This window comes from Pogoniulus pusillus, chromosome 17 (assembly GCF_015220805.1).
Source record: "Pogoniulus pusillus isolate bPogPus1 chromosome 17, bPogPus1.pri, whole genome shotgun sequence".
NCBI lineage: Eukaryota > Metazoa > Chordata > Aves > Piciformes > Lybiidae > Pogoniulus > Pogoniulus pusillus.
In genome coordinates this window covers 24,781,681-24,795,758 of record NC_087280.1, presented here as the reverse complement: position 1 = coordinate 24,795,758, position 14,078 = coordinate 24,781,681, and the positions used below count along the sequence as shown (strand labels likewise).

The window sequence follows — 14,078 nt, the reverse complement described above, 5'->3', positions numbered from 1 at the left end:
AGCTGCTTTTAACCACACCGTGAAGCATCATCAGCCAAGGCAGAGCCGAGTTATTAAAAGCTGCATAATTGCAGTATCCAGAATGAGCATTATTAACAGGACTGTGGCTCTGTGCCCTCCTTAGCTGCCTTCCCTGATCTCTAGATGAGGTGATGGCCAGCTCCTGTGTGTTGTCTGAAACATGGACATGATGACTACGCGGTCCAAAGGAGTCAGAGGTTGTCTGTGATCTCTTAGATCATAAGAGATGGAATTTCATACTCAGTACAGTAAAGGAAAAAGGACCCCAGTTATTCAGAGAGACCTGGAGACAACAGGGGAAAGAATCTCTGCGTGTTCTTTGCTTGGGTTAGTGATGACGCCAGTAGCAGCTAGCAAGGCCACTCTTCCCAAGTGGAAAGTATTGTCACAGAAGGGATGATTCAGCCTATTTGCCAGCTGTCTGCCACCAACTCAACCACACACAGTCCTCTTACCTTGAACCCACTCACTAGTTGAAGAGACATTGAAGTGTTCTCCATTCTCAGCTTCAAACAGTTTGAATACTTTGGCCACAGCTGATCCTCTCTGGCCTGTGAAAAACCAAACGTTGGTAAGTCAGTGGATGCAGTTGATAAAACTCAGAGCTGAAAGGTGCTGGCCCATGTGCATGCTGGCATGTCTGCTGACATTGGCCCTGCACAGCTTCCAGAAAAATGTACTGATCTTGGAATGAGGCTTCAGGCACTTTCATAACCACTTGGACCATCAGGAGGGAAAATCTGCAGAAGCCAAGCAAGGCTGAACCTCCCAGCACTGTCTAATGTTATTTGACATGGCCACGTTGTTAGGGGCTCTCAAAAAGGGTGTGAAAAGACACAGGCTGCAAAGCCTTCAGCTTGCAAGAAAATGGTTTTGCAGGAGTATTTGAGGCTGCCAATGCAGCATACACTGATGACAGTTTCAGCTGGGTTTGCTCCATAGCTTCGTGGCTGACAGGCAGTATCTGAGCTCATGGAGTGCCACAGATTTACACTGGTTCAGGACCTCTCCCCAGTTACCTCAGGGTTTGGATAACCTAGAGGCTATATTCCTCTCAGCCTCTTCAGGGAAGAAGAAATATCTAGAGAGAGCATTTGGTTAAATGTCTGAGCATCTGCTGCTCCAGGCTTCAATGCAGCACAGCGTCAGCTGAGAGCACCACTGACCAAGCTAGTCCCAGCCATAGCTCCAGTAACGTCCAGAGATAAAGTCAAGCCAGCATTTTGTGCATGATTACCTTGATATTCAATGTGGTCTTCGACAGAAGAGGAGGGATTTCCTTTAACAGTAATAAAACTCCAGGGGTGCCTGGAAAATGGAAAAGAGAAGTGACGGTGTCCTGTGTGAGATGGGTATTCTGTACCAGCCCAATGTTCTCACACCCCTCAGGCACCACACTCAACCAGTCTGATCAGCGTGAGAAGCATCTCAACTAAAGCCCGAAACTGCCACTTCCATAAACACATCAGAAGAGCAGGAAATCCAAAGACCAAAGCCCCACTCGAGACACTTCTGTGTCTCTTTTAAATGAGTGTCTAAAGGGGTTTGTGTGCCAGACCTGAGGAGCACTGGCAGCTGCTGGGGGAGCCTGAAAAGCTTCCTTTTGTATATGTGTATGCATGTGCACCAAAGGATGCAGACAGCAACCACTCCTGCTTAAGCAAATTAACTCCTGCTGCAACCTCCTGTGTCACAACCATCTTTGGAATGACCCAGGAGAATTCCTACAGGCAGACTGGGTGGCAATGGACAACAGCAAATCCTAGGCATACTCAGTTTCCTCAGTGTGAATGCTGAGCAGGGATAAAGGTTTCTGAGCCTGAACTGTGCATTCAGATCCAGTCCTGTGTCAGAGGCAAGTTCATTGTGGCCTAACAGTTCTTGGTTCAGCACATTCAGTATCTGCCAGCAACAGTGGAGAAGGACCACATGAGTGAGTAAGCAGTGGAGACAGAGACTGAAGTGCCTCTCGACTTTGGAGGTGAATCTGATCAGCAGGGCTCAGAAGGGAGTTTTATCTTCCGAGTGGAATTCCAGGCATATCTGCTCTCAATGACTAACAGAACAATAAAATATGCTTCTAGGGTGGTGGGAGGCTGTCACCCCAGCCCCGAAGTCAGCAAATGGTCCCATAGGTTAAGCCGTGTCTATAGATGTAGACGCTCAGGGATTTCAGCTGCAGCAGGATTCACCCTTGAGCCTTGCAGGTCACCCACACAGGTCCCATCTGCTGATGTGAGCTGGTTCTAAAGCACTCTGGGAGCTCCAAAGCAGTGTGAGCAGGCACTGACAGCCTCTGCCACACACAGAGGTCACCACACCTGAGCTGGGCTGGAGCTCACAGCATGGGCTTTGGGAGTGGCAGCAGAGGGTCTGGTTGAGCACTGGTGCGTGCCATGCCATGCCAAGGCCCTGAGTGCACAGTGGACATGGCTTCTTGGAGGGAGGCCAGTCCTGCTGGTGTGTTTTCAGCCCCAGCACAGGCTGGGCTCAACCACAGCTGCCAGCACAACTGCCTGGGGAGCCTGCCAGTGAACAGCTGCTCCTGCTGGAAAACTTGCCTGGATGCCAAATGCTGAAGGCACTGCTAGGCTGTGATCTCCATCCAGAGAGAGGAGGGGATGGGGACAGGAAGGTCACTTTATCAATCAGCAGGCAAGACAGACTTTTAATTTTGGTCAGCCAAATTTAAAGCAAATGACAGAAAAAAGAAGATGGACCAAAAATAATTGCAAAAATACACCTGGAGAATAAGCAGCTAATGCTGCAACTCAAGGCTTGGCCCCATTTAATATGCTGAAAGCATTTGTTTCTCCCAGATATTTTAACCTCTAAAAATAGATTTACAGTCAGCCAAGCCTGACACATAAGGACACATGCAATCCGTTTGGGCTACACGAAATGAAGGGACCAGTAAGGCCAGAGCCAAGCCAGTGATATTTGGGTGGAATTCCAAAGAGAACCACTATGTCATCAAGTGCAGAAAGGCTTTCTTTTAATTCCTTAGCAGAAGGGGAAATAAAGAATAAAAGCTTAAGGAGTAAGCTCCAGCTGCCTTTTTAAAAGGACAACAATAGGAGAGGAATGCAAAGACTCCCCACTCATTCCTAACCTTCTGGACTCAGCAAACAGGCAACTGAAAGAGATGCCAGGAGCACAAAAATGCTCTTGGGTAAACCAATATTGCTCATCGGCTCTGCTGCAGGAAAGGGCAGCTGCACAGCTTCTCGATCTGGTTGCACATGGAGCAGATGGAGATAGGCAGGAGTTTGTCCCTATCCAACCCACTGTGGGGACAGCACATCTGTGGGCACGTTGGAAAGAAAGCTCTGTCCTTGCTCCGTCAGAGCCTCCCTTTGCCATGCAGGTCAAAGCCCAGACCTGTGTCATTTTCTCTTTCTGAAGGAGTTTATTAAAGGTCTCACAAAGGGCCTCCACAAAGCACCTGTCAGAGACATTCTGAGGCACAGCTGTAGCTGTGTCTGAAGTGCAACCCAATGTGTGCAAACCTTGTTACACTGGAGCCAAGCACATGTTCAGGCTGTGCAAGGACAAAAGCTTGGAGACACTTGATAAAGCTGCTCTCTTCTGCCCTACCACATAACTGCCTTCAAGACCTGCAAGCTCACCCAGCCCAACCTAGCACCCAGCCCTGGCCAGGCAACCAGACCATGGCACTAAGTGCCCCAGCCAGGCTTTGCTTCAACACCTCCAGCCACACAGACTCCACCACCTCCCTGGGCAGCCCATTCCAATGCCAATCACTCTCTCTGCCAACAACTTCCTCCTAACATCCAGCCTAGACCTGCCCTGGCACAACTTGAGGCTGTGTCCCCTTCTTCTGTTGATGGGTGCCTGGGAGAAGAGCCAACCCCACCTGGCTACAGCCTCCCTGCAGGCAGCTGCAGGCAGCAATGAGCTCTGCCCTGAGCCTCCTCTGCTGCAGGCTGCACACCCCCAGCTCCCTCAGCCTCTCCTCACAGGGCTGTGCTCCAGGCCCCTCACCAGCTTCATTGCCCTAATCAGCTAGATCATCTACTCCAACCTCCCTGCCATGGGCAGGGACACCTCTCAGCTAGACTCAGCTGCCCAAGACATCATCCAACTTGGATCAAACCATTCCCCCTTGGTCTGTTGCCCTTATGAGAAGCCCCTCTGCAGCCTTTCTGTAGGATCAACTACCTCACATCATAGAATGGAATAGAATCATAGAATCAACCAGGTTGGAAGAGACCTCCAAGATCATCCAGTCCAACCTAGCACCCAGCCCTGTCCACCTGCAGTTATTGAGCTGACACTTGCCTGTTCCCACAGACTGCTGCATCGAATCACCTCTTACAATGCAGGTTTATTGTCTGTGTGTGTTCTGTAGTGTCCCTCCTGTGCCTCTTTAGGAAAAAAAGCCTCCATAAATTCAGATAAACACAAAAAAATATAATGGCTGCAGTTGGGTAAATAGCAAATATTTTCAGCAGGGCATGTGCCAATGTAGACACTGCACTGGCCACAGAACTATTTACAGTCCACAGCAGAAATCTGTGCTTGCTAAGTTTTGTGCTGCACAAGGCCCCAAGTATGTAGCAGAGAAGCTGCAGAGTGCAGTGTCTGTGTCCAGATGGATTCAGCCAGGGCCACACAGCTGATGCTGTGCCCTCCTTAGTGCTCAGCCCATTGGATCCACTCTGTGTGTGGAGATCTGCTCCTTAAATCTTTGGGGGATGGCTTCAAAATAAATTAGAATAAAAAACCTGTGGGAACGGTATCTTGGACAAACAATCTTCTCTGTTCCTCAATCTGCTAATAAAATCACTGAGTGCCTCTGAAACTATCTAATTAACTGCTAAAACTTCACATGGAGAAGTTCCCCTCTTTTTTTCCCCTTTTCCCATGTGAAAGGGCTTTGTGCCTTTGAGAGAGCGGAATTATTTGGACATCTCAGAAGCACAATAAAGCCTCTGTGCTGGGAGAACTGGCAGGACGGGCACATACCTAAAGCCAAGGTGGAGGAAATGCTTGCTGCCCAGTTTGGTCATTGCTTTCCTGGCCGAGTCATCCAAATTTCTAGATCCTTCATCGTTCACTGCAACCGCCAGGATCATGCCATTGGCGACTCTGTCCAAGTACTGGGCCAGGCGCATGCTCTCCTCCTTTGCTCTGTAGGTGTCGAACCTAGAGTGAGAGAAACACCCCAGAAACACTGGCATGGGTGAGCACTGCAGCTGTGGGCACTGGAAAGGCAGTGCTGCAAAGCAAGTCTTTGCTATGGTTTAAGGCAGTCAGGGCATTACAAAAGCACTTCTCCAACAGGGAGTGGCAGTGGGCCTGTCCAGCTGACAGCACAGCAAGACAGTGACACTGCTTGCTCTTTGGTGACCTAGAAAGCACTGTATATAGATGTGGTAACACCCATTTGAACAGGATGCTAAGATGTGTTTCTGAGCTTGCTCAGCTGCTGTCCCCAGCCTGTTCCCAAAGCTCTCCACGTCCAGACAGCTGCAGTCACTCACCGATCAGAATGGACAACAGCCCCTGTCTTTGGGTCAATCACATGGACAATGACACCTCGATGGCCCCAGCTCCTCTCAAAGTAATATCCACCTTCTTCCATGCCACCAGGATGAAGAGTCTTGTTCAAGAATGTCCAGGATAGCTTTTTCTTTCCGTGGATCTCAAGAGTGCCACCTTTACTTACTCCAATATACTTCTGCCCAAAGTAGGGATTGGGCTGGCTGCCATCATCCGCTCTGCAGCAGGGAAGGGGGAAAGGAATCAGTTTAGAGTTTGTATCTGGCACTCAGGGAGCCTCTCTCCTTGTTCTGCTATGGCCCAAGGAGAAAAGTGTCATGGATTTGCAATGCTTTTCTTTCAACTAACTTAGAACCAGCAGCTGCCCTCACTGGAGAGAAAATAGATGATCTAAAATAACAGTAACAGCTGCTGAAGACCAGCAGCAACCGACAGATCAGCCATGGTCTGCTCATCATATCCAGGCCAGAGGAGGCAAGAAGCCCAGACAGGGTGGCACATTTGTGGTTTTGAGTTCTAGAGTAAGTTAGGACCCAAATCAGGAGCTAGCAGTTCCAGTGGCTGTTAAATATCAGTTTGGCACCCTTGAAATTCTAAGAGGACCAGTAGCACTCTGCCAGACACAAATGTGTTACCCCCTGGCTCGCCACTGTCAGGCAGAAGGAAGTGATGTTTAGGTAGGAGAGCTTTCAGAATAAGACAATTTGCCAAGTTTTAAGTGTTTTCTGGAAGATCAGCCTGAAAGGTGGCAAGGTGCATGCTCACATTACCCAGTGTTCATCTCCCAGGAGGATCTGACAGCCAAGACCAAAACCACATCAGGTTTTTGCAGGCCATTTCAGTTTTCCCGAGGCTACCGAACTTTGCCCCGAGTGCTGCTGACAAGTGCATCTGAGAAAACTCAGCTGGGAGCAGCAGTTTTGTTCCCTGCTGTGAAGAGGCATCCTGGCCAGCTCCAAGGCAGGTCCATCACGCAGACATACCTCCCGTAGAGGATGATGGCCACGTGGCCTCGGTAAGGACAGGTCTCGCTGCCGACGTGCAGCTCTCCGCCGCCCTCGATGAGGATGTGCCTGGTGCGCAGCACGATGGGCTGCACAGCATCCTTCAGCACCAGCTTCCCTAGGCACCAAGAGGGGTGACATTTGCTTCAGCTCACAGCAGCTCAGCAGGGGTTGGGGTGCTGCTGTGCTGAGCCAGTGCTGGGCTTGCACCTCAGCTTTTGAGTAGCCCTCCCCGCTCACCCCATGCACATCTTAGAGGTGTTGTGTGTTCCATTCAGCTCTTGAAGAATGTGCTTAAGTTTTGTGTGGAAGAGAATTCATTCAAAAGAGAGAGAAACTCAGAGGTAAGATGAATAAAAGCCATCCATGCCGCCAGCAGCCACCAGCAGCACCATGAATCTGCCTCTAGGGACAGAGGCACATACGTGGCTGCCCTGTCCTGAGATGCTGAGAACACAACAGTCGCAGCAGGATGTTATCAGGACAACGATTTAGTAAAGAAATGTTTTTGAAGCACATCACAGACATAGAACTCCTGAGTGTACTGAGCTGCTTTTGTGAATTCTCCAAAAGGGACAACAAATAGTTTGGTTGTAATGGCTGAGGAGCTGATTGCATCTCAGCTCCCACCCACACGTGTGCTGCATTGGAGCTGTGTTAGCTGCCATCCAGTTCTCAGCAAGAATCACAGAATCAGTCAGGGTTGGAAGGGACCACTAGAGAAGCAGGAAGCTCTCTCAGCATGAAAGGAAGCAATTTAGACAGCCCCAGTGGAAAGGACACTTCACCCAGCCTTGCCAGCAGCATGTTTTACCTCCATCAGAGATGTGGATGGAGTGGACAGTCGCAGAAGAAGACAGAAGGAGCTTCCTGCCGTTATGAATTTCAATGTGGTTTTCCTCATTGTGACCTGGGCTCCAGTCTTCTAACTCAGGATCCTTGTCAGGGCACACAAGAGCTGCTTCTGCTGGGTAGAGATGGAGAGTGAAGACAATCAGTGCTAATCTGGTACAAGACAAAAAGCTCCATATCTGGGCATCTCTAGAGCGTTGCTCCCTGCGCTCCCCTTTGCTGACTTGCTGGAACACAGCGAGATCTCCGGGCAGCAGGGCACATGTGGGTCATGACCGAAAGAAAACAAACAAGAGCCTGAGCTGTGTGGGGTTCTGTTTTCTGGAGGCATGGAAAAACCCACTGCCCGATGCATGGCAGCCTCGCCAGGGGAGCGCAGTGCAGAGAGCTGCAAGGGGCTTGACAGAGCCCCTCCCTCGCCACAGCAGCTCCCTTCCTGCCGTCTGCACACAGCCTGGCACAAGCCCAGGCAAGAGGGTGATGACAGGATCAAACAGCTGCTACCTTTAGAAATGACCCTTGAATACTTCTGAGGATTGAAAAGCTTTGTCTGATGCAAAACTGTGTGCACACTGTGTTCTCACTGGAGATGGCAAGTGAGAGGCCTCCACCGCCCTGAAAACCACAAGCACCAAGGACTTCCCAGTCCACTCAGGAACAGGGAGTACAGGAATATCACAAGAGAGAGACTCTGGGCTCCTGAGATTTCCCAGGCAGAAACAATAAGGATTCATTCCCTTCGGGTTCACACATCACCAGGCTTCACACACGGACTTGGTTACTGACTGCCACGCTGCGGTAGCCTAAAGGGCTCTCACAGCAGACCAAGAGTCTCTTGCTGTAAGTATTTACTTAAGATAAATATTTCCCCGATGGAATCTCCCTCAACATGTGAGTCTCACATCTTGCTCCGATCCACAAAGCTGTGAGTAAGAGATCTCACATGTGATGCATGTTTTCTGAGGATAGAAACCTTCCTAATCCTAGGAAGCTGAGGTCAGTGCAAGTTTGAGCAAGGAGCCCTTTGCCACCAGGATGGTTTGGGAGTTCTCAACAGCTGTCTAATTTGTATCCATTAAAGCAAAACCGCCATAAGACAACTACAGGATCCACAAATCATTGACAATAGGCCTGGGCTAAACACCTTAACTGCAGCATGGCTGTGTCTCTGGCACTTAGTGCAGTAAAGCTGGGCAGGGTTTCCCCCACAGCTGCTAATACAGGCGGCTAGTGGAAAGGACAATGAATCAGCCAGGTTGGAAGAGAGCTCCAAGCTCAGCCAGCCCAACCTAGCACCCAGCCCCGTCCAACCAACCAGACCATGGCACTAAGTGCCCCATCCAGGCTTGGCTTCAACACCTCCAGCCACACAGACTCCACCACCTCCCTGGGCAGCCCATTCCAATGCCAATCACTCTCTCTGCCAACAACTTCCTCCTAACAGCCAGCCTAGACCTGCCCTGGCACAGCTTGAGACTGTGTCCCCTTGTTCTGTTGCTGGCTGCCTGAGAGAAGAGACTGACCCCCACCTGGCTACAGCCTCCCTTCAGGTAGCTGTAGAGAGCTCTGCCCTGAGCCTGCAGTTGTAGGCAGCAATGAGGTCTATTCAAGGAGACGTGTCCCAGCAGTGGTGCAGGTGACAGCAAACACTGTGTGCTGGCACTGTGAAACTTGAGGGACATCTGTAATTCTACAACACCAGAAACAAAATCTTCCCATCTGCTGTCAGTTTTCTCTCAGATTCCTCTACCAGCATCACATTTTAAGAACAACAGAAATGGACAAGGCAGTGCCTTAATGCCTCCAGAGGCCCACTAAATGCCAGCCATCCCAGGTAAACAAGGGACATTGCCTGTGGGCAGCATGTGCACCGGCTCTCTGCAAACCTTTTCCATATCCATGAAGTGATCGAATCAGAGGGGCTAACAATCCACCTCGGAGCAACTGAGTCACCCGGGACCTGATTCTGGTACCACCACTGGAAGCACATCAGTAAGGTCAGAGGTTTACAGGTACTGAGGGGAATAAGGAGCTCCTGAGCTCCTACCGGAAGACACACGGAGTTACTAGCAGTTGTAAAACAATAGCTGTTTTGGGCGGCAGATGGGATTCGCATTGTAAGGAGATGTTCCAACACACACTGACAACACTCTGCTGAAAATGAGCTCTACTTTCCAGTGCAGCAAAGGCAACAGAAAAAAAATGCTCTTGTTAAGGAGCTAAATAAAATCAAAGCAATCAATTAAAATGTAGAGATTTAATTTATCAGCTAAATTAAGCGGCCAGGATAAAAGCTTGTTCAGTTTTCCATCCACTTTGCTATGTCAGTGTCAAAAAGAGCTTCCTGCAGTCTCAAAAGATGACTTAGAAACAGAGAGGAGAGAGTGCAGCCTAAGGGGAAATCAAGAGGAACGCACTCTGGTGTTTGGGATGCCAATCAGCAAAAGCCAACACAGTCCTGAACAAAGGACCCCAATTCCTGGTTTCATTATCTGCTTTGTACCAGAGAGCAGGAGCCATGCACATCAACCACATCTGCTGTGCCAAGGGCACCGCAGGGCTGAGCATCTTCTGCCACCTGCTCCAGGCCCCTTTGCCAGCTTGGATTGTTACTCTCGTTGTCATTTCTAAAGCAGAGGCTGCAACTTGTACCCAGCACATGGAACTAGCAGAATGTTTTACTTCTTCACCAAATAGGGACTGAGCATGGCAGCCAAAGGTTGCTTCACACAACTGCAGTGTTTGAGGTAAGAAGTGGCCTGGTTTGAAACCAGCACAGTCCCTGAATTAGCTGGATTTAGAATGTCCATGTCCAGACTCCCCTCTCCTCTTTCCCTAACTACTTAGGAAAAGGGCTGCTCAGAAGAGACACCCCCAGACATGTCCTGCTCCGAAGCTTTTTGCTGTCCACATCTGAGCAACGCAGCAAAGTGCTCAGCTTCCCCTCCTGCACCCACAGCTCTCAGGTCCTGAGCTCTGTTGGGTTGGTTCTTTGTGGCAGAGTCTGAGGGACTCCTGAGGGTGCTTGCACCTGCTCAGAAACTCCAGTCTGGCACATCAGAGAGCTGCCTTTCTCCCGGATTTCTCACTCTGTCTTTGACTCTTCCTATAGAAAGAAGAGTGAAAAGCTGTTCAGTCTGACCCAGTAATGTCTTTATTCACAAACAAGCCCTGCTCCTTTCCCCTCGGCAGGAAACTTACCTGTGCTGATGGAAGAGATCAGGAACAGAAGGAAACCGACACTTCCAGCCAGGCACTTGGAGGCAGGCAGAGCCATTCTTCAGGATTTCTAAGTCTCTGGGTGGTTTCCTGTGGAGAAAGAAGACCAAGCAAATATCACTTCTTTGGCCTTCACTTTATTATTCATTTGATTTCCTTTTGTGGTCTTGGCTCTCCCCGCCCCCCCCCCCCCCCCCCCCCCCCCCCCCCTTTAGTTTTCTTTGGTTGCTTGGTTGGTGTTTGGTTGGATACTTTGGTGGGGTTTTTTCCTTTGTTTTGTTTGGTTGTTTTGTTTCCCAGCTCAATCAAGAAACAGCCACTGCAGGCAGAAGGTGATACTCAGCTTCCTGACAGAGCACTTCCCCTCTCAGTCAGCTCTGTGGCTGAGAACACCTTCACAGGCTTCAGGACCAGCCTGAGCAGAGCAAGAAACCACTGGCAGCTCCTCACCCTGTGCCTGGTTTAGCACAAACCCACTTGGGAATTCAAAGAGATGCCACCCTAAAACCACCTTAGGAACGCAGCATAAACACATCTAGTGTCACAGCTCTCCAGGGCTGCATATCCAAATGTGCAAAAGAGTAATGAAACACACCAAAGAAGGTGTCTGCAGAGCGGCAACATTTCACAAAGCAGCCTTGCAACGGCTCCTCTGTGCCCCCACACAACTCACACCTTTCTGCTGGTGCTGTTCTGCACACCCCAAGAGAAGCTGCACTCCAAATCTGAACTGTGCAGATCCTGAGGCTTCAGACCCAAGGTGGTCCATTTAATCCACCAACTCAGACTGCTCTTGCAAAACCAAACTCTGCCTTTGAAACCAATCTGCCTGCTGTTTTCTTTTTCAGTAGCCAGGCCCCAGCGAAGACAAACAGGCAGCACCATGAAAGTCAAAGTCAGCATTTGTAGGATCCTGCCCAGCTGGCAGTGGCCAGTTCTGCAGCTGTGCCCCCTGCTTGTGACAAGTGATTGGCACGGTCCTGACCCTGAGCCAAGAGCACCCACTCTGTGTGCATCAGGCACTGTTTACAATTGCCCTGTAGTCCTTGGAGCCATTAGGTTTGTTCATGTAAGCCAGCACCTGAGGACTGCTGAAGGCATCTCCTGGTAGCTGTTGTGCCACCTCACCATGATGGCAGAGGATAACCACACACATTGCAACAGCTTGGTCAGGCGCAAACCCAGCAAGCAACGAAACCTCCAGGGTGGGTGTCCCATTTCCCTGTGCCAAACCCACCTCATCTTTCTAACCCCTTGTGAATATCAACCAACCAACGACACACAGGAGGAGACACAGGAACAGCCAGGGCTCAGCCTGCAGTGAGCGGCACTGCGTAGCTATGCACCGGCCACATCTGTACTTCTCAAAGGGACAGAGCTCCACGCGCAGTGACCTGCTCAAACCGCATCTCGTTTGACGGCTGCATGGAAAACGGCGCTGGCAGAGAGCTGCCAGCAAGCACTCCAGCGGGAAAGTGCTGCTCGCTTTGGTGGAGGGCATTTGACAGCCCTGAGCTCTGGAAACAGCACGGGCTCAGGCCTTGCTATAGTCCATCTGGTGCTGAAATGCTGTTCCAGAAGAGCAGAGAGGAGGAACGTGCTTAGAAAGGCTGTGACTTGGGATGGTTCACATTGCCAGAGAGCAACGCTGTCACCATGGAAGCAGGCTGCACGTGCCTGGCATTTTGACAGCGCTCGCCATCACCCTTTGATAAGCCAGGGGAGCCTTTCTAGAGGCACAGCATTAGAGGTGTGCCCAGAGCACAGCAGCCACTGTTGCAATGTCAGCATTTGCACAGCCTGACCTGCAAACCCAGTCACTAGATTCCGCTTTAACAAGAGAGGCAAACTGGAGCGGTGGTGATGCCCCAGGATGGTGACTGCGCATGGGCGATGCCGCTCGTGGCGCGGCACAGCGGTGTGCTAGCGCTGCAGAAGGCCAGATGCCAGCCGTAAACGCACTCAGATGACAGAAGAGTTCACAGAAACAAAAAGAAAGTATTGCTGTGGGGTTTTTACAGTAGCTGCTGTTGCTCTCCTGTTGCTTTGCAGGTAGCATGTTCTGGCCCATGGGAAGCTCAGAGGAGCATCTCTGCTCATCTAGCCCATCATCTTTCTGACAGCAACCTGTAGCAAAAGGGTAGGACATTAGCTGAAGAAATTGCACAGCCTTTGCTTTCATCAGAACCAAGAGCTGCACAGTACTTACCATCAGGCAGCGCAAAGTGCCTTCAGTTTCTCAGGGGGCTGCTTCCCTGCTCACATCCATCTTCATCAGCAGAGATCCAAAGAAGCCATTGGACACGGCAAAGCCACACCACTTCTGGAGGCCTCGGCTGGGTGCCAGCCTCCAGTGTTTCTGTCCTGTCTGATCTGCCACAGTCTAGAGAATATCCTGCTTGTTTTGTGACAGAGCTGGGGTGTTTGACTGGGCTCCCAGGGGGCCCAGGTTCACTGCAGTGTTAACGGGCACTGGGGCTGGAAAGGCAGAGAGACGAGAGGGCCAAGAGGTTCCAAGTGCTCTGATTCAGCTCTGACTAACACACTGCTCCGAGGAGAAGCTCAGGAACTTTCCTTCAAAGGCTCTCAGCTAAGCAGCTTTCCCAAACATTAGGCACAAACAGTAGCATGTCAAATGTTACTGTAAATATAAGAGCAGGCAGAGGCAGTGACCCTTTTCCCTAAGGAGCAGGCATCCCCTGCCAGCCCTTAGCACAGAGCCACGCGGGGACGCAGCACCGATGCCAGCTCCCTTGAACAGGTGCCAGGTGTCTGACCCAGCCCTGCTGTAACCAGCAACCCCATAAATCTCCCTGCAGAGGCAGGCACTCTGAGAGCACAGAGCCATACAAGTCTCCTAAGTCTATCATCTCCATCTGAGACTCCTCCCTTGGGTGAGAAAAGCTTTCTCATCTAGCCATTAAAAGCTGCCTGCCAACGGCAAGTGGGACTCATATCACTGGATCTGGCAAGGCAGACTTCCTGAAACGATTCCTAGCTGCTGGATCGTTCCAAAAGCAAATGATAGCAGCAGACAATGCTATAAGCAGACACAGGAAAGTATCGGTCCTCAGCCAGGTGCTGCCGCAGGTGTCAGCAGCGATGCTGTAGTAGAAAGGGTGCTGCACAGGCAGGGATCCCAGGGCACTACCCTGCCCATGGCCTCAACGCTGCAGGCAGTACAGAGCAGGCAGAGCTGAGAGCAGCTGGTGGAGAGCTGACACCATGGTGGGGACAGACAGGCACACCAAACCCCTGAGGCAGAGCAGAGCAGAGCTCTCCAGAGCAGCATACCCAGGCACTCAGAAATGCACACAAGGCTCCAGCCTCACCTTGCCTGACCCTGGGCCAACCACCCAGCCTGGCACCACCACATTAGAAAGGCATCTCCCAGTACTGGCTATCTGAAAGTGCTATGTACAACTGGCTTGAGACACTGTGGAGGATGCACCTTCA

At 50.7% G+C, this 14,078-nt stretch overlaps 1 protein-coding gene across 1 annotated transcript in view; it reads right to left on the bottom strand.

Moving 5' to 3' along the window:
- Positions 1-14,078, bottom strand: part of CEMIP (cell migration inducing hyaluronidase 1) — a 111,354-nt gene that overhangs the window by 39,047 nt on the left and 58,229 nt on the right. Inside the window, exons 5-11 of the mRNA XM_064158143.1 lie at positions 10,605-10,712; positions 7,366-7,518; positions 6,531-6,669; positions 5,529-5,765; positions 5,011-5,190; positions 1,259-1,329; positions 477-572 (exon numbers count right to left, since the gene is read on the bottom strand). Coding sequence (XP_064014213.1) covers positions 477-572; positions 1,259-1,329; positions 5,011-5,190; positions 5,529-5,765; positions 6,531-6,669; positions 7,366-7,518; positions 10,605-10,680 — 952 coding nt within the window. The 5' untranslated portion in view covers positions 10,681-10,712. The remainder of the gene's footprint in view (positions 1-476; positions 573-1,258; positions 1,330-5,010; positions 5,191-5,528; positions 5,766-6,530; positions 6,670-7,365; positions 7,519-10,604; positions 10,713-14,078) is intronic.